Below are 25308 nucleotides of genomic sequence, written 5' to 3'. Positions count from 1 at the left end.
CAGTTCTACCAAATGTGATTGATCAAGGGTTTCTTTTTCTCCTGTATCTTCATTTGGAAATCAGTAACTACACTGTCCAGTAGCACATAAACGATCAGATAAAAGGAGATTTAAAAAAGGCTGATAAGCTTTATAACATTTAAAATCTGGTTTAGCACTGTGCACATAAAAATGTTACAAAGTAGAACCAAATTCTCTTGTTAGTTCTGAAAATACTTAGAGAATTTTTATATTTAGAAACACACTGCATTGATTAGAATGAGGTCTGCAGGAATATGAATAGTAGGCAACTCGGAATTCTATTTCTGGACCCAAATCATTCATACCAATTATCTCCCCTAACTTAGTTTCCTGATTTTGGCACCCTTCTCCCCGGGCCAGCTCTGTGATTACCACTTGTGCCAAGCCCCTTCAATTTGCCATAACTGGTCAACAGGGAATCCCCCTGCCGCTGGAGGAATAAAAGCGCGGGATAGAGCCAGCATAGCTAGCTTTGAGCCAACTCTCCCAGTAGCCCTCACGATAGGGAGCACACGACAAGGGTGTTCCTGGGAGAAAGGGAGAGTGGCTGTGAAGAGCTACTGTGCTCTGGCCACTGCTGATTGCAGAATTAACTGACAGCTCCTGAGGCAGTTTTAATTTTGCCTGAGGCCAGGGTTTCCCTTCTCCGAACCCCAAGTCCAGCACCAAACTCAGCCTGGCCACAATGATAAAGTAAGCCCTGTATCTTGAATTTCATGAACATGTCTTCTCAGTATACCTGCAACTTTGCTTAGTCCTGGTGTCACTACATTAAACGCTCCTAAGCCCTGAGCTTCCCCTTTGAGCAGTGAGATTTGAACGGACAGAGCATCAGCCCAGCAACACACAGAGCCACAGACACTGATATAAATGAAACCTCCCATTGCACGTGGTATCAATATAGCCTCAGAAGCTGCGGAGTAGACAGAGAGGCAGCCACAGGTTTAAGTAGGTCTCAAAGAGGGAGGAAGTGAGGAACCAATGTACAACCCAGCCTCACTAGCCCTCAACCCAAGCATAGGAAAGCCTGCACACGTGACGTTTTCCTGTTAGGAAATATTAATCCCAGCCGTGTCCAAACATGGTAAATGAAACCTCAAGGAAATTGTTCCTTTGGAGATCAAGTACTGTGAGCCATCGTAGTCAGGAAGATCCACGTACATTAGAGATAAGAACGAACTGTAATTTGCGTACTATCAATTTAGCTATATAATGACATATTGCCTGTATGAGAAAGACAACGGATTAGGGGTGAGGTAATGTATTTTACTGGACCAGCTTCTGTTGCTAAAAGAGACAAGCTTTTAAGCTTACACAGAGTTCCTCTTCAGGTCTGGGGAAAGTACTTGTCACAGCTAAATGGAAAGTAGAACCGATTGTTAAGCATAAGGAGTTAACACATGTTGCAATTAACCATTCAAAATAACAACTAGGATGTGCGGTCAGTGGATTGGTTTTTTTGTCTTTGTTTTTTCTGTAATGAAGCAGATTCTCTCGGGGAATTAGGGTGGCCCATGCCATGATGTGATCTATTTCTCTGGCAGAGTGTCCTTGTCTGGTGAAGGTGGTTATTTGGTGAACCCCTGGGATGTCACCTGCCACCCCACACTGGAACCTATGTCGGATATCATCCAACAATTAAAATCCATGCTCGATGGGAACCGCATCCTGAAAGAAATCTTTCCCAAATTCCCTCTCCTGGCCTTCAAACAACCCTCCAGCCTCACCAACCTCTTCATCAGAAGTAAGCTCCCCACAGACCAGGACACACCAACCTAAAGCAGCACCAGGTCGTGCCAAAACAACAGATGCAACCTGCAGCCATAACTCCACTGCTACAAAGATCAATGCCCCCCATAACACATCTTTCAAGATCCATGGGTCCTACACATGCCTATCACAACATGTAGTGTGCCTCATCCTATCCAATAAAAGATATTACCTCGCCCACCTTGTCAGGCAGGTCATTGATTCAGAGCAATATAGACCACTAGGTAAACTTGGCACAAGCAAACAATATGCATTTTAATATGGCTGGATGTAAATGTATATGTTGGGGACAAACATAGTAGGCCATATTTACAGGATGGGGGGGCTCTATCCTGGAAAGTAGTGACTGAAAAAAATTAGGGGGGTCGTGCATAATCAGCTAAACACAAGCTCCAGTGTGATAATGTGGCCAAAAGAACTAATGTGATCCTGGAAAGTGTAAACAGGGGAATCTTGAGTAGGAGTAGATAGGTTATTTTACCTCTCCATTTGACATTAGTGTGACCACTGCTGGAATACTGTCTCTAGTTCTGGAGCCCACAATTCTAGAAAGGACATTGATAAATTGAGGGGGTTCAGAGAAGAGTCACAAAAATGATTAAAGAATTAGAAAATATGCCTTATACTGATAGACACAAAGAGCTCAATCTATTTAGTTTAACAAAGAGAAGGTTAAGGGGTGACTTGATTACAGCCCTCTAGGGGGAACAAATATTTAATGATGTGGTCTCTAGGAGAGAAAGGTATAACATGATCCAGTGACTGGAAGTGGAAACTAGACAAATTCAGACTGGAGACAAAGCGTACATTTATAACGGTGACAGCAATTAACCGTTGAAACAATTTACCAAGGATTGTGGTGGATTCTCCAACACAGACAATTTTTAAATCAAGACTGGATGTTTTTCTAAAAGATCTGCTCTAGGAATTATTTTGGGGGACGTTCTATGGACTGTGTTTTACTGGAGGTCAGACTACAGGATCACAATGATTCCTTCTGGCCTTAGAATCTGTAAATATTGCCTATATGACATTTGCATCTTCAAAATGCTATACAAGCCCTTCACTAATCCTCATTAGACTACTATCAGGTAGTTAACTGTCATCTTCATTTTACAGAGGCTCAGGGCATGGAGAGAACTGAGAAACAGAAATTAAAGTCTATGTTTTCCAGAGCAGACTTTGATTTCGGTTGCCTCGATGTTCGGGTCCCCAACCTGATTTTCAAAGTCAGTGGAACTGCAGGTTCTCAGCACCTCTGAAAAATCAAGCATGTCAGGATAAGCACCCAACAACTGAGGCATCCAAAATTAGTGGACATTTTAAGAAATGTTTACCTTAGATATTTGCCCAAGATTACATAGTGAACAGAGCTGGGATCAGGACACTGGATGTCCTGGATCCCAGCTCTGGATTCAGTGGATGTGCTGAGCTGTGTAAATCAAGGTACTGGAATGCAGAAATATTAACTTCTAAATCTGACAGAGTAGATGAGTGTCACACCTCTTGGCTCTTTAATTGACTATGTGAATTGAAATGTTTGTGGTCATCAACACTGGACTAGGCCAGATCAGTGATGGACTCTTTTCCCATCTGACTGACATTTAAGCTCCAAAACTAAAGCTTTCATTTTGAAAAGAATTACACACAAGATTTTCAAAATAGTCTGATCTAGAGGGCTATACTACTCTGAAGCTCTCAGTGTAATTCTCTGTTTTGTATGGTTGTAAAGAGAACCTTCAAAGTGAGAAGCCACCTTATACAAAATGCCTTGTGTTTACATCTGACACAATAGAGAGGTATGAACGTTCCCATTCACTTCAATAGGCATACCCAGCCTCTCAACACTGAATATTTCACGGATGATCCTTGTATGCAAGAAAGATGGATAATCAAATTAAGATGTGCTCCAGCAGTGCTACTCCTGTCTATCTTGTTTAGAGGTGACAGATGGACACGATGCTGAATTAAGCAGAAACAACAGTATTGGGGATGCAGCCCCTGGTCTGGGAAGTGGGGCACATACAGCCACAAAGTTTGGATCCCAGGATAAGTCAGTGAGCTCTCTGCACAACAGTACAGTCTCCACCATGGGACTGGAGAGCCAGGACTGCTGTCAGTACGTTGTATTGTTGCTGGGACCCTTTCAGTTGGATTGGATACAGGCCAAGACTATCATTGGGTATCCAAGTAAATGGACATCAGATCCGGTGCTAACTAGCAATTTTTCTTCATGGCATTGTCTACTGAGAGGAGTGAACTATTCTAACCCCTAGTCATTGTCTCACTAGAGTAAGTGTTGGGCATGATGGCAGAGCTGAGCAATGCTGGAGGGAAAGTTTGTCCAGCCAGTCCTCGGATCTGGTCTGTTGATAGCTGGGGCCTCTATCCAATCCAACCCATCTGAAAGGGCACCAAGAAGACCAGATACCCACAGCAGCAATGTCATTCTGGCAAGACTCATTAACGCGAAATACAGTATTAAAAATCTGAAGCCCCCTGAACCTCTCAGATTAGCTATGGTAATTGCATTCATACCCTAACCTAGCTCTTGAATTTTGAAATGCTACCCCACAAAAGTAGTCTGGCATAGGCAAACGTCTGTCCATGATTTTTATCAGGGTCATTTCTCTTTGAAGTGGAACAATCCCCTTTGTTCATTTGTCTTTAGGAATCCTCTAAATAATGCACCTCAAGCAAAAAGAAGCTTCACTGGAAAAGGTGACACCCTTCTTCCTCTCTCGCCCTTCTTCATTATACAATAAAACCCCGATGTGTCACTCTTTAGCAAGCCTACCCGTAGGTTTAATGGTATTTCAAAGCAATGAACATACCTAATCTCCCTGGCACCAAGAGTTCAGTTCTGGACTGCTTTAACTCAATCATTTATAAAGGGAACTACATAGGGTGTGGGGGTTTTCGGAAGAGACCTTCAAAATGAAGATCCTGTATGTGCCACCAGGACAATGAAAGACTCCAGCACATTCTCTATAAGCAGTGCTGCCTCTCCTGGTGTCCTTGGCTAAAGTTATCCTCCTCCCTTTTTTGTGCCAGTTGTCTGCTGCTTTCCACCTGCCGAGTGGCTGCCTTTCATAGATATTGTACATCTCGGTTGTAAAATACAGCACCTTTTGCTGTGGTTCTCAAAGCGCTCTGCCCTAGACTTTGGTCTCATTGATATAACACAATCTTTTTCAGTCACGTAGATCTCTGAACCCTTTATTACAAAGCTGGGGGGGTATCATTATCCCCTATTACAGCCTGGGAAACTGAGGCACAGAGCTGCCACCAACACCCCAGGATCAAAGGATGGCCAGAGAAGGGAGCCCAGTATCCTGATACCGAATTCTCCACATATGGATAAATGGGTGAGATGACATGACGTCAAAGGTGACACACTGTTAATCACCACGGGCATTTCAGCCGGAACCCAGGAGTCCTGACGCTCGGTCCCCTTCTACGATCGTTCTGGGGCGTGTACCGTGCCCCTCGGAACACAGGAGCCCTTGATGTCAGGCAGGGCCTCTCCCAGCCAGACACTGACTCATTCTCTCCCCTTTCCCGGCTCCTTGTCATGTTTCTCCGAGAGGGGAGGTAGGAGTCGTTCTCCTGCCGGGCTGCCGAGGGAGGGAGGGAGGGAGGGGGGCAGGAAGCAGAGTGTGGGCTGGAGGCAGGCAGGGCTCTAGCCGTCTCTGGCTCCGGCTCCCTTGTCACCGCCTGCGTCAGCGCCCAGGAGTTTTCCACTGACGAAAAGGGGCAGCGCTGCCGAGCCCGGAGGAGGAGGGAGGGAGGGAGGCGCCGAGCCGAGCCGAGCCGGAGCCAGGCGCAGCCAGTGCTTCCGCAGCTCCAGACACAGCCGCAGTCTAGACGATGCGAGGCTGAGCGAAGGCTCCGTCCTGCGAGCTCCGGAGCCCGGGGCCGATCCGCCGGCGCCTGCTCGGCTCTGCTGGGCGCCCCCCCCCACCCCCAGCCTCCATCGCTCGCCGCCTCCGCCGCCGCTGCCGAAAGCCAGGCGCAGGTAGGTGTCTCCGGCTGCCGCTCTCCGAGCGGCCGGTGCCTGTTCCCGGAGGCGCTGGGGGAGGGGGTTGCTGGGTGGGGGGGGGGGTTGGGGTGACTTTCGGGGGGGGGGGGGAAGGTCTCCAGGGCTCGGGGTGGCTCCAGCGCAGCTGCAGTTCTTGGGGAGAGGAAAGGGGGCAGCAGAGGCGCCGGAGCGGTAGGGGTGCACGGACGGCTGGAGGGGGCGGGGAGCCGGGCTGCGGGGGGGGGCGCAGCAGAGACATCCCGGTCCGGACTGGAGGGGGCGGGAGCTGGAAGGGGCGCAGCAGAGACGCCCCGGAGTTGGGCGGGAGCGGGGGGGGGGGGGGGGCGCAGCAGAGGCGCCGGAGTGGGGGGGATGAATGGGGGGGGGGCGCAGCAGAGACGCCCCGGAGTGGGGGGGGACGAGAACGGGGGGGGGGGGCGCAGCAGAGACGCCCCGGTCCGCGCTGGAGGGGGCGGGAGCTGGAGGGGGGGCGCGGCGAGGAAGCCGGCCCGGAGAGGGCAGCAGGCAGCCGGGAGCGGCGTGGGGGCGCTGGACCGGGCAGGACGGCGGGGGCAGGGGACGGGAGCTGAGCTGAGTCGCGGGACGGGGGCGCTGCAGAGCCGCCGGAGGGACCTGCCAGCCGGGAGGAGGGGGCGTGAGGCAGGCGCCTGGTGAGTGGGGCGCCCGGGGGTCCGGGACCTGGCGTGGGAAGGGCAAAGGGCCCAGGACAGCCTGGGGGTCTCCCATGGGGTGCTAATAATCCGAGCCGCCGGTGGCTCCAGTCCGGCCCCGGATTGCAATGGGCCCTTGTGTGATCCGAGGCCGGGCCGCGCTGCCCCGCATTGCCCTGGTCGGTCACACTTCGCTGGCCGAAGTTATTAATCTCGCTCTTGGTGCGCGGAGCCGTCCCGCCCCCTGCCCGGCCCCGGGGTGACGGGCCCCGGAACGGTTCAAAAGAAGTGAATGAAGGAGCTCCGGTCCCCCTGCCCTGGCAGATAATCATCTCTGGCTCCATGCTGGGCTATCTCCTCTGCGGGGAATGCACATTCCCCCTGGGCAAATTAACGAGGCAGGAGACTTCTTTTGCTTTTAAGGAATGTGATGCCTACTGTTCTCCCTGTCCTGGTCCCAGCCGTGCAAGGACGATAAGACACTTGTATTGTTTCCTCCACCAAACGGAGGGTTTTCCATTGAATTCTCTCATACAGACTGCTGCGTAAGATCCCTTCCCCCCCTCCGAGTGGAGATTCATTGGCGGTAGTTTGCTGCCCGTGACTCACTATTCAAACCAGGCCCTTTTCTAGATGCCCGGGTGGTTCAATAATCTCACATCCCTGACAGGAGGAGAAAAACGGACAGTGTTATGTGGCATTCCGTAAGGGGTTGTTAATGCTGCTCATGCATCAAAGCCAGTTTCAGCCTCCACATGTAAATGCAGAGAGAGACTAACTTTTTACTTTCGTGGTGACACTCACTTTTTGTCTTGGGAAAAAGAACAGAATGCTCTCCCTGTTCAAAGGCAGCAGTTTGACTTTTCTGTGGATATTTGAAGAAACGGGGGACCTTGGTAGTTATATCTCCCAAATTTGCAAAGCGGACAGTGTTTTTCCATTGCCACAGCAACACCTACTGGTTTAGAGACAAATTGATCAGCGGCACTGTCTTGCTGCTCAAACACTATGCAGGATGGGAAGGTGCTTTTTACCCCCACCGCCTGTGACTTTTTCTGTGAAAGGCATGCAAATCAGTTTCTCTCATCCTCCCCGAGTAGTCGCTCTCTTTGACTTAATTTATTAAGTAAACAATCTGCCTTTTCTTTAAGTTTACACCTGGGAAAGAAAAACTGGTAAAGTTTCATGAATTAGTATTTTTGTTCCCTAAGTCAAACAGGGTTTCTTTAAAGTGTTATACAATCTAGTCTTAGAAAAAGACTGATATGCAACTTTTTTCTAAAGTAATGATGTCCTCCTCAAATATCTAATTTAAAAAAGTTATTGGAATCAACAGAAAATGTTAATAACCATCTACAAATGTAAATGTGTAATTTGTTGCATTGAACTATCAAGTCATCTAACATTTTACTACCAGACCTTCTGCTAAGCAATTTTAAGTGTGGCCATCAAGGTCCAGAGGTTTGTTTTAGGATCGGGTAGATGTGTGTTTCACTCTAATAGACCATACAGCTGCTGGCAAGCCTTTTAATAATTTAGTACAGGAAAAGTGTGCACACACAGGAGAAAAGGTAATGTACAGTGTGTACTTACTGGAGGACAAATATGGAAACCTGTTGTGAATTATTCATAATGGGTAATCAAATAGAGGATTTTCCTAGACAAAGTGCACATTGTATTTTCATATTTATTATAGTAAGATCCCTGTGAAGTAGACTTGGAAGCTTAATTTCTAGCGGCCAAATCAGATAATCTCCTGTGTATTTTGCTGTTTTTATTTACCTTTCCAGTTGTCAACAAGAAATAATGGCATGGTGGGGAAAGTAAAGGCCCATCTTTTAATTCTTGGTTTCTTTAAAAGGATTAGAGAAAGCACTTCTTAAATTCTTCCTATGAAAAATATTTTGGCATAACAATAAACTCACACTGTAAACTGATTCATTCTTTTATTCTGAGGCACTGACTAGTTTAGTTTTTGCTGTTGCATGATAGGCAGGGTCTATTTTTAGGTGGAGTAAGGTTATGAAACCTTAGACTCAGCTGAGTTAAAATGATCTAGTTTGAACTGGAAAGCCAGGCTTCTGTTTCTTGGAATACTGTCTACAAGGCTGGTTGTCCTTTGCTTTACATTCCATGTTTGAGTGAGAGACTTTTTGCATTTTCCTTTCTATATGAGGCTGGTTCTTTTTATAGTAGCTTCATCAAAATGCCTAAATCAAACCTGGTGATACTGTAAAGGTAGAGCATGGAATAGTAGTGCTAGGAAACCACTTAGCTAAATATCCAGAGAATTAAAATAGTTAAATGAATGGATGCTCAGTGAATCAATGTCAGTAGAGTACTGATTATTAAGTAATCTAGAAGCTTCAGTGAAAGAACCTCTGTATTTAGATAATTGATACTCAGATGGTTACATTAAAAGCTCTGCTCTACATCAGTTTTTGTTAATGCTAGATACCAAGGTCATCTGACCTGCAGTCAACAAAGGCATGTAAATGAGTGCCACCTAGTCTGAAGAGAAACTGTAAAAATTGCATGTCTTACTCCAGACTTACTCTATAAGTGAGTGTATTCAGTGTCCTTCCTGACTAAAATGCATCGTGCTTCTTTTTAAACTAATATTTGCTCCTGTCAGACGTGCAGACTCACCATAGCTCAGGAGGACTGAGCTGGATTCTAATCTGACCCATGGATCAACAGAATTGCTAACTAATTTCCAGTTGCATACTCTTTATTGTTGTTGATCCATGAGCCAGAAAGAACCCACCTTGACTTTCAGATTCCAGGTTGTTTGCAGAGCTGGCATCTTTTTAATGGTAAACAGAGCAGATTTGATCGGAAAGTCCCTGAAAAACAAATTTTTAAGTCCATGATACCATTTTTACAAAGTTGCTTTTCAGAGTTGAGCTGCACTTTAAATTACTTTTGCACAAATCTTGAATTCCTCCCTGCATTGGCTCTGCAGACATGAAACCAGACTTTAAAATGTCATTGCAGACTGATGTCCTGTGTTCACACTGCAGGAGTTGGTTTATGGAATTCTGATGCTCTTTATAAGCATGGATGTCCAGCCTGCTACTAGCAAATGCAGAACCTACAGCAACTGGATCCAGTATAAAAAGTGTTTTTAGTTTGACTTTGTTGATTATTGTACAACTATATAAATTGTACAATTGTGTATAACAGCCACAAAGTAAAAATGCAAATAATTTATATTCTGTAGTAAGAAGACCAGCAACTTGCATACAAACACATAATGCTTTGTGGGATAGTTATAAATAGACTAAAGGAACATTATTGTTTTTGGTTGCTTTTCCTCCTTTGGTTGACTAAATAAATGCTAAATCTTCTTAAATCCAAATTACTTGAAATATTTACTGTTGACATGTAATCCAAGAGAAGGATAGTTAAAACATTAATTCCTTGCATTCCAGTGAAGTAGGGCTTTGCCTTGCGACTTGCTGAGAGCCAGAAATAGGATTTAGCTATTTCAATTCCCCTCCCCCCCCAGACATCCACCCTTCATCCTCTCTCCCAAGTTTGATGTTCAAAAAAAGAGGGGGGGTGGGGGGTGGAATGCACATCTGGGCTAAATATTTGTTAGAAAGTATTCCCAGGATAGTGGGAGTTGCGGTGCTGGTGGAATTCCTGCGGGTTTGATCCATCGCGTTATGTACTTGTTCAAAAAGCTGTTTTCAGTAAAATAGATGAGTAAGGAGTCTTAGCCAAGAACAGAATGTCTTTTTTGGCAACCAAAAGGGAGATGGGATTATTTCAGGTTATATAAAAAAAAAAGTGGAAAAAACCCCTCCTGTAGCATCTGGTATTTGCAGACTTTGTGAGTGCAAGAATAGGACCTTTTTTAAGATGCTGTGTACAGTTTTGGTGGCTTATTCTTAAGTCCATATTTATGTCCTATATAGAAATTTGAATTGTGGAATTACTCCAGTTAAAATATCCTCACTGGGTATAAATTGACATTCAGGTTTTATTGGCTGAGCATTCAACAGCCTAAGAGACATTATAGTTTCAAGGCAGTGTTCAAATCACTGGGCTGAATTCTGCTCTTACAGAAAAGTGATTGGCCTTACCTCAGATGTTTAACTCTGTTCTGTAGGATTTTCTTTTGGGGTGGGTGCAGCTAGACGCTGATGGTGCAGCTTCACTGTATCTGTATAGCTCGTGAAAAGGTTTTGAAAACTGTACCTGAGAAATGTTACATCTTGAAATAAAAAGCAGAAAAGAAAAAGTGGAAAAATGTTTTGAGTAAGGGGAGAACATTTTCAATAAAAGCTTTTCCCCATTAATTGAGAACTGTGTTTGCATGATCTCTACTTATGCATTCACAATGCAATAAAATATTTGAAATAACTTTGTCATCCTGTAGTTTTTTCCCCCTAAATGTTTAGTTCCCTTCATCCTTATGAAGAGAAGCAATGTATTTTTCCCTTTTTCTCACTCTGGAAAATATCTAATGCATGGTGAGCACTTTTATAATGGACACTATTGCATTAGGTAATCCTAGATTATAACCTACCTTGATGAGGGTTTTGTGCTTCAGTCCAACAATCATTAACACAGAATGTTTATCTGTGACATGATTTGCTGTGTCTTAATAAACAAACCAGTGTCTGTGCCTTATTCATATGTTGCTACGTTCACTGTTAATTTTTACATTGGTACTTGCCCACTTTATAATGAGACCACTGTCAGCATAGTCATTTAGACCTGGCAACTTTGAGTGTCATCTTGCAAGTCTATGTACAGGCCAATTAAACAAAGTAAAAACAGATGTAATTTGTAAGTAATCAGTTATGTTATTGTAGCCTTCACTTTCAATATTTCTAACGTGCTATCTTTTGCCTGCAAGTAAAACTGTCGTGGTCTCAGTTCTCTTTAATGCCTGGTAGTAGCCTATCCGTACCACCACACTGCCAAATGTCTCTCTTGAGGCACAAATTAGTGACTGAGTGAGCACGGAGATGGAAGAGAGGTCAGAATTTGGCTGTTGGTTAGGCTGGGTTGAAGATGGTTGTAGCTGATTTCAATGTAGGTAGATGGCCTGTGAGCTCAAATTTCCAAGGGAATCACTCTTACAAAGCAGTAGCTTACCTTCCTTGTTCTGGAAAAAAAAAAGGGGCCTTGTTTTAAGTGAGCTTGACATGATCTGTGTTATTTCCCTATTATTTATCTTTTGTTTTGTAGTGCAACCTTGACTGTTCTACAAGTTTCCTGTGTTTGCTGCTTGACATCTGTCACAGTAGCCTTTGGACCGGTTCAGGTGGCACAAGCAAAGAGAGGGTCGCTTTCATCCCTATTTGTTAAAATGTGGGATCCCTTGCAAATGATGTAGCTCAAAGTCTGCATGTTGGGGTTGAATGTGACAGTGACATACCAAGCAGCTGCCAGGATGCGTACACACGTGTCCAAGTGTGCTTGTACAAATGAGCTGTCCCCAGATGCAGAGGCATTAGGGAGTGAAGAATGACTTCTCATGATTTCTCCTTAACACAACTGGGGCTGCTTTAAACTACTTTTTTTCTCCCTCATGCTTTGAAATAGGAGGGGGGAAAACCGCACACTGAGAAGATGGGAGAATGGGGGGGTTAAGCCATCAAGCTCATGTTCATTTTGTAAAATGGGAGAAAGCGCATAGTACAGTGAGAATTCAAAAGTGAATTGATATTTATACTAACAGCTTCCTTTTGGTGATTTGGTCACTTGTGAGTTCTTGCTTAATAGTATTGGTGAGCTAAATGGAAAGTAGCAAAGGGGTTAAGCCAGGTGTCAGGTAGTAACATGTGGTGTTACTGATGGAAGATATCCAAATCTACCACCTCCCCATCTGTTTTGGATTAAGGCCAAAAAAACAATTGTGGCAAAACCACCTGCAATGTTAGTTCTGTCTCCTTGTCATGTTAGGGCTGTCAACAAAGGATATAAAAAGAGGCTGGGGAAACAGTTACTTTTTCACTAGTAAGAAAATATTATTTAGCAAAAAAGCTCTTTATTGAGCCCAACTTCAGATTAGAAAGTTGCATAGCCTAGTGCCAATACAGCCAGGCTGCAGTAAATGATTTACTTTCTTATAACCAAAGGGCTATTTCAGCCAGCAGTTTTTAACCTTTTAGAGACTATTGTCTTATGGAAGGCTGTTTATCAACATAATTAATTAGTGTTTGTACAAGCTTTGAAGATACAAAGAGCTATATAAATGTGCTAAGTATTATGCAGTGCTATTGAAATGTTAAAATCCCATCATTAAAAGGTTTTGAAATATGCATTTTTGAATGCTGTGTGCCCACACTTGGCAGGAGCATTTAGATTCTTAAAGAAGAATTAACAGACATAGACATGCAAAGGAGAGAGATAGTAATACAATTATGGTCACAAAGAACACATTTGTGCTAATAGAAAAGTCTAACCTCGATGTGCTGAGTGGTTGGGAGAAGAGTTCCTGGCAGCCAGCATAACCCTGGGTTTTGTAGGATTTCAAGCCTGTTTATATAATACATATCTGACACATCCTTGTGTTCTGATTTAGTGTTGCTTTAAAGGATGCCTTTGTTTTTAGAATTAAGAATCAATGGAACAATCCCATGAGATCCCTGAATTCCATACAGGTCAAGAAGTTCTGTGTAACTTAGTAATAAGCCACAGGGCAGCTGTTAGTGTCTATGGCCAGGCTTCATTCACTTGGTGTTTTCTAATGGTTCTTAAACTGTGACTTTTAAAATTTTAATTGTAGACCTTTTTTGTAAGGTATCTGGGAAAAAGAAGGGGAGAGCCGCCTGCTGCTTTTCTTGCTGCCTGGGTCAGCTGTGTTTGGCTGTGTGGATTTTGGATCGAGTTCCAGGCTTAAAATTCAGTGACACTTTCTGATAATAGCCTCCTAGAATCATAGGCTGCTAAAACCGCTTACTAAGAAGCAGCAATACTTGTGTCATGCCAAGTGACTGGAGCCACTGCATCATCCCTCCATCAGTAAGAGAGTGGGTGATTCTCATAAACTGCACTTACTTCCTTGCCAAAGGAAGTTTCTGAACTCTAGCTGTATATCTCTGGGTTGTCATGATTTGTAGCCTCACTTGTTTGTTGCTGATAAATACACAAACACACTGGTTTGAATCACAGTGAGTCATTCTTCCAGTAATAATCTTGTCATGATGTCTGGTTATGTGTCCACCCACTTCAAACCTAAATAGACCAGGGGTAATTTCTATAAAAATAGAGTGGCATCCAGTATGTTGTATCTAGAGTATTATAGGAAGAAAAAGTCTTTGGTCCAAAGAGAATTCTCCCCACGAGGGTTCTGACGCAGTGGGCTCTGGGCTGTACAGTAAGTGATGTGATTCAATTGGCATGTTATATGCAAAGCATAGTATCTTTTTGCTGCAGGAAACTCTTATTCCAAAGATGCTAAAGGATTAAATGTGAAGTTGTTTGGTGGGTTGAATGTAGGAAAAAGAAATGAATAAAATTTAGAAATCCAGACAAGTGCAGAACGACTTTGTTTTTTAATGATCTCTGTTGCTTTTAATTGGTACTGTGGCTGACATACAACACAAAATAAACGAATGGTTTAGTGAACAGTGGGCTGACTCTGAAAGAAACGGAGAGGAAGGGTTGTTTCTTGCATTTGATATATTTGTGTTTCAGTGCTTCATTTAATAGGTCCCCAGGGGATCGAACCATGTAAATCATGCCAACGGATTGTTCTCAGCAAACTGGCTTTTTTTTGTAATTAGCAAGAAAAGAAGCTACAGCTGTAACTGCATAGTAAGTGATTTGAGTAAGGAGTTAACATAAAAGATTTAGTGAGCAAAATGTAATACTTATTGTTTATTAACATTTCTGTTGATTGAATGTGTGTGTGTGGAAGATCTATTGTCCTTTTGTGTGTGTGTGTGGTAACCTAAGGCCACTTTTTTGTACAGTCTTAATATGGGTGGAATGCTGCAAGGAAATTCAGTTGAGTTGCCAGAAATATCTTGGTAAGGTTTGAAGGCAAGGTGAATTAGAAGAAAAAGTGTTAACCTCAAAAATAGGAGAGACTTGGATGTGTTAAAAAAACTATAGCATCTTAAGCAGTAACCATTTGTATTATGGTAGAAACCAGGGGACAGCTTTCATGCATGGAAATTAGTTGATGTAGAAACTGAAATCATGGTGTGTCCCACCAGCTATCAAGATTGTGAGGGAACAGTCCTGCAAATGTGAAGGTAGCAAATGTGTGAATTCTTACAGGTGGCCTCTAAACATCTTTCCCTCTGGTCTTGACGTGCATAGAGGTAAATCTACCCATGTGTGGAGAGCTGACACAGAAGCCACTTAAATCCCAATGAAGCCCTCAAAGTAAGGCTTATGTGGTACTTGGCCCATAAGTCTTGTGTTGGCTCCCTGCACAGGAGCAAATTTCACCCCTATTGAAGAACATCCATTGTCAGCCATACTTTATTTTTCCTCTCTCTTATTTTTCAGTTATATGAAAAATACCGAATAACCATGAGTGGGGTATTGAAAAGGAAGTATGATGAACTGGAGGATGATGCCACCTACTGCTCCTCTTCCTCTTGCTCCCCTTTCTCCTCTTCTTCGGTCTCGTCAGGCTGGGAATCAGACGAAGAAAACTCCCGAGGAGACAGCAAGCCCAGGACTGCCTTAACCTCCAGTTTCACTCGTAAGTATCCCCTGACAGCATAGGCTGTTATAGCTAGTTGTGGAGCCCGCGTATATGCAAAGACTCTGCGAACAAATTTTTATAAGATGGTAACAGCACTGTGGATAGTTATTACAGTCACTCCCAAGATTTTGGCAGACACTGATTTATTCATTGTAAACTATGGAATGAGTTTATGAAATCTAGTGCATATATATAATTTTGTAAATACGTTCCATTTTCTTAGCCTGCATCTTATGGATAGTTTTCTTCAACTGTTTTCTCTGGTATTTTATAACAAATTTATAACTTTACATAGAGGCCCCAATTTCCAAAGATAGGACCCTAAAATTAAGTACCTATATCTACCTTCAACTGTCTAAAAGGGCCACTAGGGGCCTAAATGTTTAGTGATAGGTGCCCATTTAAAAAAAAAGTAGGGTACAAATGATTAACCAGTAGCTTAATTAGTTAATACAAACCATTTCTGAACTGGTTAGTAAGCAAACCAGACAATTTGCCAAATAATGTGAAACATTTGACACTGGCACTGCTTGCTGGTGCAGACCAATGCTATTTTGTTTTCCTAGCAGCTACTACCAGTTCAGGTTGCTTTGGGGAAACACACAGGAATGTCCCTCATTTGTCATCCAAAAATTACAATGGGCACAGTCTTCAACTAAGGGAAATAGTTTTTACTAAGTAAATTATAGTTGAGCACTGAAAATATCTTGCAGTTAAGGTCCAGTTAGCAGACATACACAAACATGCACTGATCTGAAAAGGCATTAGACGTCTTGTAATAATAGAGAGTCCTATTCTTTTTTGTCTTCTGGGTTTTGTGAAATAACAATAAACTTTCTGTATGCTCTGACTCGATTGAAAAGTGTCAGGAATGAGAAAACAGTTTTGTTTTGGCGGGAGGAAGCAAAGTATAATTGATATTAATTTTATTTTGGGGGGGGGGGGGGGGAAGCCGTGTTCTGGTAAAGAATAAATGTTTTAAGTGGTTGAGCCACAATTATACAAAAATGCTGTGCCCTGTGAGATGTCATTAAAATCTATTTGAGATCTCGAAAGCTTTGCTGGCATGTTTAGTGGAAGATGCTAAAATAGCTGCATCAGTGCTCTTTTAGACTAAACTAAGAAATGGTTCATTATATGTTGGCAAATGAGGCTTACTGTTAAAAGTGGACATGACCAACTCCAGTTCTGCATTTCTCCATGCTTCAGGGGCAGCAGATCCCACCCCACCTCTGCAAACACCCTTTGAGTTTATACTGGTCATTACAATTCAATATCCAGAGTAGTTCTAGTCAGGAGAGGAAGGAAGTGGTTCAGGCCTTGCTTTGAAATGCAGAAATCTGAGTTCAGTACAGTCTGCCAGTGATTTCCTTTGCAAAATCAAGTCACTGGATCTTTCTGCAGCCTCAGTTTCCCATCTGTAAAATGGGGATGATAATTCTTCTTCTGTCTTGTGTATTTAGATTTTAAGCTCCTTCAGGATATTTACTGTCTTATTCTGTGTTGGTATAGTTCTCAGCACAGTAGGGCTCAATAAACTACTTATCTAAACTAGACCAATGTAAACAAAGGTGATACCAGTTTGTGTGTCTGCACTAGGACATTGCCCTGGTGTAGTTAAACTGATGTAGAATAAATTCAGTTAAACTGGTGCAAATTTTTCATATGCAGACAAGGCAAGTTTTTAAATTGCTATTTTAACTGAGAGTAGGACAGGAGGCCATTGTCATTGGGAAGAGATGTTCCCCTGTAATTGGAGACTTTCCATTTGCAATGTGAGGTCTGTTCATATAGTTGTCAATAGTTTGGGCTCTAAAATGTTATTACCTTTGTGCTGACTAAGACTTCACTCACTTTCTATGAGAATTTAGCCGAGATCATGCTAAATTTGTCTTTCGCTGACTCTTCTTCCTAACATGTTCATGTTGCAGGAAAAGTAGTTCCTTAAACCAATATTGCCAGAGTTTTGCATTCCACTTTATATGTCCTGATAGGTTCAGGGCACCAGAGTGATTCTGGAATTACTCCTGTAGACTAGTAAATTTGATCTGTTATGTTTTTATTCACACTAGAAAATGTAGAACTAGGTGTCTCTGGAGAGATTACATTTTAAACTTTCTAAATACATAAAGCATGTTATAGCAGTTTAAGATAAACCACAGTCTTGTATTGCCAATGTTTATATTGGGATCACCTGCATAAAGATTAAAATCTTTGCAGCTGCTCTCAAATTAGTCTTCTGAGAATAAACTATAGATTCATAGTTCCTCCCAGTGGATGTAAAAGGAAGTACCATGAAAGCAGCTGTTGGTAATTGTGTGCTCTCCCATATAAGCTTAAGTAACCAAACCATTTGGGGGTCTGCAAAAGGGAATCTGAGGAGTAAACGTAAGATCCCTAAAAGCTGTGATGCTAACAACATACAAAGAGGACACTGAGGTGTTTAAAATCTCTCTCTCACTCACATACATACACACACACACAATTTTGTCATGCTCTCCTATACTTGAAGAATAAGTTAAGTGTAAATTTCCTTGAGGAAATCAATATGAGGAGGAGAAAAGCAATTGCTTCTTAAAAAGAATGATCAATGTTCCTTGCTATCAGACATATATTGGCTACGATTTTTTGCACCACCTTCACTCATCTTGAAATGAGTTTGCTTACTGCACTTTAGGTTAGAATCCATCTGCTGATACACTGGCCTAATGCTAACTTGTTGATTTATGTAGGCTAACTGGAAGTCTTTGCACCTGCTAACATTAATGTACATCTGTTCATAGGAGAGGAATGTTGACTTCATGTGCCCTTTTCATTTCTGCTGTTCTAGCTACATCCATTCTGAAGAAAACCAAGAGGTTAAAGAAGAACAATGTGGCATTTGACCAGGTCACTGTGTTTTACTTTCCGCGCTGCCAAGGGTTCACCAGCGTGCCTAGCCGTGGTGGTTGTACCCTGGGGATGACGGGCAAGCACAATTTGTCCAGGCAGTTTACACTGGCAGAATTTTCAAAGGAACAGGAGAATGTTCGGCGGGAGAAACTCAAGGAGCGGTTAAAAGAGGAGAAACTGGAGGCATTGAAATGGAAGGTGAGTAATAACTTATGGCATCACTTATAAATAGCTGGTGCAAGTCCTTATGATTAGTTTATGGCTATTTTACCATTGGGGCATCTCAGAGGTCTAAGTATCAGTTCTGACATATCCAGATTCCCTACAATCAGACGGAGATATGAGCAGCTCAGCTCTCTGTCCTCCAAATTTAAAGAAAATGAATTCCATGGATTTATTAACTGTACAAAGTCTTTAGAGGAGACCTTGTTCCTGTGTGCTTGGTGGCCGTCTCATGTCTCTCTTCATAAAAGTAAAGGTTTTCCCCTGGTTTCCTTGGCCAAAATATTCCTCTTCCCACTTGAGTAATTTACCAGGTGTCTGCCTCACTGCTGCATTTCAGAAGCAGGAATAGAGCTGTCCCTTTCCTTGCGTCTCTCTGGGTCATAATGGCCACCAGTTTTAAGTCACTTTTCTGTGATTCTCCCCTACCCCAGGCACATGGCAAACACGCATTTGAGAAAGGAAAAGGTGCAATAATAGTATATGTGAGGGTGGTGGGGGGTAATCTGTTGTCGTGGCTTAGTTCTAAGTGTGTGTTTGCTGGTGCAGCTGCCTCTTGGCTAGATACACTATAGAAATGCATGTTGATGTGCTGCATTGGCTCAGTCTTCCTCTGTTCTTTGGGCGCAGCTGACTGTGAACGGCACGGCAGAGTCTGAGGAGGCCAGCCAGCTCACTGTTGAGGACATATCCGACGATGACGTGGACATGAGCAATGTGGAGTTGGAGGATGGCTTCTTCCTTCAGCCATACCCTGCCAAAAAGAGACGCACTCTGCTCAAAGCCATGGGGGTGAAGAAGATCGACAGAGAGGAGAAACGGGAGCTGCACAGCATTCGCCTGTCACGTGAAGACTGCGGCTGTGACTGCCAGGAGTTCTGCGATCCAGAGACTTGCAGCTGTAGCTTAGCAGGCATTAAATGTCAGGTACGTGCAGCTCACTGTGCCACCCAGGCTGCACGTTGTGCATTTCATCCATGAGGGATGTATGTGAGCGAGGCTGGGACTGAGACACGGGTGAAATGTAATATCGGAAGGGTCCTTGCACGGATTGGAACTATGCACAGCCAGGCTTTGTGGCTGCATCTGCAGACTTGACATGAGCAGGAAGAAAAGCAGACAGGGAAGGTTAGCTGGTTTTGAGCAAGCGCAGTGTAGACTAGCTAGCGAAGCCAGATTGTAAAATGCACTAGTTCTAACTTGCATTAAAAATGTTTACTGTTAAGGGGACACTTGAAACTGACAGGCTGAGCTTTGGCTACCTACCTTAAAAATGGTGTATGTTTACATACCTTTCTTGCCTGTATTTCTGAGCATAGAAAATTAGGCCCTTCTTACTCCTCTCAAGAGCATAAGGTAAAATGAGGGTAGTAATACAGATAAAGTTCCAAGGTCTCTGCTAGACAGTAGAGCAGAAGGCTGCACCATAGGCAGATGCATACAAACTTAAACAGTGCTTTTAGGTCTCATGTTAGGGCATGATCGTGTCCCTGTGGATTTCTTGGGTTTTCTTAGTTTATATCATATTTCTGAAGTGAGGTCAAGCCAGGCTGACAGCCTTCAACATGTGATGTAGTGCATAGCTTCACACAGTCTTCAGAGTCGTCCTCCATTTTTAGGTCCTCCATTTTTAAGCACCCACAAGAGAGGCGGTTGGCATGCCAACCGCCCGTTTCTGCATGCAGGTAACTGATAGACATAGTTGGCCTGTATCACCATCTTGATGTAATTGCACTTAGGAACTTGTGTTCTGGTTTTCCTTTGGAGAAGCTTGCCTGTTGAAATACATTTTGCGAGATGCAGTTCACGAATTTTGAAATGTTAATTCATGGTATGTCATGGCTGTGGGGATGGAAGTGTGTGTAACCTACTGTTCAGTGCGTTTTACACATCCCCCTCTAGTGACTGGTCCTCAGAGGGTGAATCTTCCGCAGGTACCAATTAGAACAGTTACTCGTGATTTCAAATGGTAGAAGCTGTTCTTATTACCAGCGGAGGTCCTGGGATCAATCCCCAGGGACTACCATGATAGCTCTTGCTATGTGTGTATATGATATAATCAATACATAGCTATTTATATTATTTGTCCAACATTTTCCACACACATTTCCTTTGAAAGGGTATATGTTTTACCCATTAGATCTTTTCAGTTCCTTTGGAGTTCATGCTCTGAAGTTGTACTGAGACCCATCCTTCTAAAGAGTGCTTGTTTTTATCTCCGAGCTGGTATGCTCTATTATGAAGATGGTTTCTCAGAATCACTGAATAGAGGCAGTTTCTACTTTGTAGATCTTGCTATGCTGTAGTTTCGGGGTTTCCTCACAGCTTGCTGTCATTTTCTGTCACATTATGCTGGGATTTATGCCTAACAGCACCTAGACTGAGGTAGAATCTCATAGGTCTGACATTGTGTCTTCTCTTCTCCATGGCAGATGGATCACACTTCGTTCCCTTGTGGCTGCACAAAAGATGGCTGTGGAAATACAGAAGGGAGGATAGAATTCAACCAGGCTAGAGTGCAAACTCACTACATCCACACCATCATGAAATTGGAGCTGGAAAAAAACCAGCCAAGCAGTGAAAGGATTGTAGAACCCGAATCACCATTCCGGGACGGACTCCATCAGTTTGGTTGTTCGGCAGGGAAAAACGTGTTTGAGGAAAGAGCCGTCCCACTGACTCCAGCATTTCAGTTCAACATGGACCTGGAGACTGTTGGGGAGAATAGCTGTAGTAGCGATATGACAGACTCTTCCATTTCATCCATTCAGAGCGAGGATTCGGAAGAACAGTACGAGATTGTCCCGTCTGATAAGTCTCAGTCTGATGTTGACGACGACGGCCTGGCAAGAATACTTCATTTTAATGATTCTGACATAGATGACAACAGTAATACTTGCCAAGATAACTTGAGCTGTTTCCATCCTGCTGACTTCTTTAGTGCTAACATTGAAGACCAGTGTGGTACAAATGCTGAAAAACTCGGCACTGGAAACTACTCTGGCCATTTGTCAAATATCTCCGAATGCCTGGATGAAAACGCCAATCAGGACACTGGCTGTTTCCTAGATGAAACACCTGATACACACTGTGATGGGCTTTCTTGCTGCATGTCGTCTTCAGCAGAGCAGTGCTCAAAGAGCTACACTGATCTCAGCCTTTCCTCTGACTCCTTGGATCTTTTTCAGTCATTCTCTGACTATAACTTGGGACCTCTTTATAACTCCTTAAAGGAATATGAGAACCTTGATAACTTTTCAGCATTGCAGTTTCCATTGCCTAATTTTCCTGCCTTTCCCCAGGCGGCAGACCAGAGCACCTGTTTCCTGGAGTCTCTAATTGGCTTTTGTGAATCTGTCCCAGAAACCCCAGTTCCTTTCACAGACAATCAGCTTTTAGAAGATGCTATTAAGTCATCGCTAATGGAAACAGTGAAAGTTTAAAAAAGAAGGAAAACTGAAATTAAAACTGAAGTACTGAGCAAACTTTCACTGAAGGAGAAAGTACTACAAAATGCTTTCTAAGCAGACAAATTATTTTTGGTCTTTATAGAACATGGACACTTTGAAATACTGCAGCTACAATCAGTTCCCTTGCTGTTTGTGCAAAATTTATAAACTTTCATAGTTTGGAAAAAAAATAGAAGACTTTCAAGTATGAATTTATCTGTGTTTTGTACAAGAAGACCTATTAAGAAATACTCCTTGTTAACATTGCCAGTCATACACAAAACAGCCCCCTCTCGAAACTACTCAGTGTTGCAGAAACTTTTTAAAACAACTTTTGAATCCGTATTTATTGTGAAAAATGATTTGCATAAGAGTGAGCCTGAAAAGCCCTTATGTTTAAATCTGAAGAGGTTTACAGAAAAGATCCATACACTATCTCCATAATCATTTTTCATCTATTTATTGCAAATTCCAGAATTTAAATAGCCACCGAAGCTTGAACTAGCAGGAAACCTTATTTAAATTGGTAATACCTCAGATGTATTATGTGTACAATCATATTTTTTACATAATATATCTGTATTTATTTATTTTTTACCTTTTAGTACGAGAGTAGCACTGTGGTTTCTTAATGACCTGGAAGTGCAATAAAGTCTTTAGCAGCACACATGCTAAAGACGCCAACACTGTTTTTTAAAGAGATGAAAAGGTGTTAACTTTAGAGATTGTCAGATACCTTTTCTCTCTTCGTATAACATTTCTAAAAGAGCCTAAACCAGGTGAAGTTTGTGGGGGATTTTTTGGGTTTTTTTCCTAATAAAATCCTCTTGGTAGCTAAAAATCCTTTAATGGATGAGATTATCATTATACAATGTTGTGTGATGTCCATAATTCTGCTATGAAATACAAAACCCCTAAACTATTCAAGAAATAATATGAACTAGCTATATTTAAAAACAAATGTCATAAATTATTTGATAATTTATTTAATTTTCTAAGGATTTGGCCATGATCTTTAGTGATCTATTATGGTGCCTGAATATGCAGAGGAACCACTAACAGCAGAAGATGTAATGAGGAGGACCTTTCTAGCGTGTAGAACTTAGAGAGCAAAGCAATCTATAGGAACACTGTCCCATGCTCCTAATTTAAGTGCTCCTTAGTACACTGACATGTAAAGGGTCTAACGATTATAAAACATAGTAGGCCAGACCATTTATATGCATTTTATAAATAAATTGATAGAAGTAAATTAGACAAAAAGAAGGTATTGGATTAGTTATTGCTTTTATATGTTTTAGAAACCCAAAATGAAAAAGTAAAGCTGAATAATTTGGAGCATCTTTTAAAAAAACAAATAAGAAATCAAATAGTATCATTTTAAAGGGGATCAGAGGCCTTCGTAGGCATGCGTTTTTAAATCGATCTGAAAACAGGACACGGGCCATTACATGTAATTGGACATAATCTGTATTTTAGCAGTACACTAAGTGCCTATGCCAGCAGTTCTAATGTGTGTTGGTCTAGTTTGTATATCCCAATATCATGGTATAAATCTGCCAGCTTTAAAAATAAGCTTAAAAGATTAAGTTCTTTTATGTGATGCAGCGATACCTGTACTTGAGCAATACCCAAACGGGGGCTAGGGGATACACATTTCTTTTTAAAGCCTGGTGTACATTGAGTTAAATATCCAGCTCAAGCTATTGTAAACAAAAGTTGTGCATGTAGCAATCCCATGTGCTGCACTGAACGTAACCCAGTGGTGTCTGCTTTGCTTAAGAGCATATGCAGGCTCCCAAGCAAGAAAAGATGGTGTCAGTTTGACTGATTTTAGGCTAAAACAAAAACCCTTCTGAAAAATCTTAGACAAAACACTTCCACTGGCTGAACTATAAATATACCAGATTATAGAGATTACAATGTTTGTACCTGCTAGTTAATAAATGATTTGGTATTCTGATTGGCATGGTAAATTGTCCACAGCTACCAGCAATTAGGAAATTCTCACATACCAGTCGAGCTATTTTGTTTGTTGTAGATCTTCTCTTGTACTGAGCCGGTCAACTTTAAAATGGACATCATTATAACAAACAAATGGAACTGACCCTCTGCAGCTGTGACTAAGGGCTGGGTTTCAGTATAGCTGCAGGTTGCATTGCTCAGGAGTCTATTAGTGCTGTCTGATTTAACTTCATCAGACTCCACTTGCCTCTCTGGGACACCCTGCATCTTTGCCTCTAGAGTCCTAGCTACCCTGACTGAGCCCCAGCATTCCTTCCACACTGGAACCTTTACTGAGGACCCTGCACTGCTGTGCAGAGCAATGGTACACTTGTATACAAGTCTTATCTAGCAAACATTGCTGGATGAGACTTGGCTGCCAATGCAGGAGGGCCATTGTAGGTGAACTACTGGCAGATGGAGGATTTCAAGGATTTTTTTCTTTGTTCTGAAAATCCAATTCAATTATCTCATTGGTGGTAGTTTCTATTCTTCAGACTGCAACAAAAGTACTGACAAAAAGTGCCCGGTACCATCCTGCATTTATTGGCACTAATGTAAGATTATGTTTTAGAACATTCCTAGGTTTCTCTGCATATATATAATTTTAAAAGTGAATGATAGGGATAAAGATTCCTGCCTTCATAGATTTTTTTTTTCTTATAATTTATTCATTTTATTTGTGTTGGTGCCAAAAAAAAAAAAAAGTGGTTCTTTTTGCTTCCTTTTTTAGGGCACTGAACTGTAAATATTTTTTCCCCTCTCCGTATCTGTGTAAAAAGTTGCCTGTTAAACAGTTTAAAAACTGGGTATTTATTGACACAATCTGTAATTATCTAATGTATTGATTGAAACGCTTTGGTTTCAACATAGCTTTATTTTAGCTTTCTTTGTGTATATATTGTGATTATGTTGCTTAAAGGTACAAGTAAAAAAAAAAAAAAAAAGCTTTATTTCTACCTTATCCATTTTCATTTGTTTAAAAAGAAAAAAAGCATATTTGTCTACAGCTGCTGTCTGTCATTTCATCAAAGCAATATGAAGAAATTTCCATTTACACTTTCAATAAAACAATTTTGTTTGAGTATGATAGTGCCTCTGCCTTTTTTCCTGGCTACTATAATACTCGTGTTTGCTGAAATGCATTAACCAGTCGAAAGGTTTGTGAGCTCAAGCGACAGATCTGTAATACCTACGTTATCTCTTACTTTTCTTAAAACAGTCCAGAATTAGATAAACCTTTGCAGATAATGGTAGGTCTTTTGAAAAGTGTATAAATATTAACTAGGCTTCATAATACCCTTGCGTTAATACTCTCCTCATTAGGAAAAAAGGTTCATTTTTTACTCATGTTCGCTAACGTGGAAACACGAGGCAAAATCCTAGTGGAGACCAACCAGCTTGTAGTTTTAACATGGAGTAAGTTGAGGTAAAGATGGGGGGATTTACTGTTGAAGGATTTAACTGGTGTTAGTTACCAGTGTTAACTAACCCCATGTGTTAACAATAGGGCTTTTTGCCTCAAGCTAATTGATTGCCAATTAGCTCAAGCTAGTTCATACATTTATAAAGGCT

General features: G+C 42.2%; 1 protein-coding gene across 3 annotated transcripts; it reads left to right on the top strand.

The window, feature by feature from the left end:
• Nucleotides 1–5581: 5581 nt before the first annotated feature.
• Nucleotides 5582–24823, top strand: CSRNP1 (cysteine and serine rich nuclear protein 1). 3 transcript variants are annotated; one of them, XM_067542788.1, is made up of 5 exons: nucleotides 5582–5809; nucleotides 14965–15163; nucleotides 17997–18256; nucleotides 18911–19207; nucleotides 20713–24823. In XM_067542788.1, exons 2-5 carry the CDS (start codon nucleotides 14989–14991, stop codon nucleotides 21721–21723), a joined length of 1743 nt encoding a protein of 580 aa, XP_067398889.1. In that variant the 5' UTR covers nucleotides 5582–5809; nucleotides 14965–14988; the 3' UTR covers nucleotides 21724–24823. The 3 variants fall into 3 exon arrangements, with proteins under 3 accessions (XP_067398889.1, XP_067398890.1, XP_067398888.1); XM_067542789.1 differs by lacking the exon at nucleotides 5582–5809 and adding an exon at nucleotides 6380–6483; XM_067542787.1 differs by lacking the exon at nucleotides 5582–5809 and adding an exon at nucleotides 6494–14262.
• Nucleotides 24824–25308: the final 485 nt, after the last annotated feature.

The sequence above is a fragment of the Emydura macquarii genome, unplaced genomic scaffold, assembly GCF_026122565.2.
Source record: "Emydura macquarii macquarii isolate MOO-44397 ecotype Brisbane River unplaced genomic scaffold, CSIRO-AGI_Emac_v2 contig_719, whole genome shotgun sequence".
Classification (NCBI taxonomy): domain Eukaryota; kingdom Metazoa; phylum Chordata; order Testudines; family Chelidae; genus Emydura; species Emydura macquarii.
The sequence above is the reverse complement of the archived record's forward strand: the minus strand, read 5'-3'. Positions and strand labels throughout refer to the sequence as shown.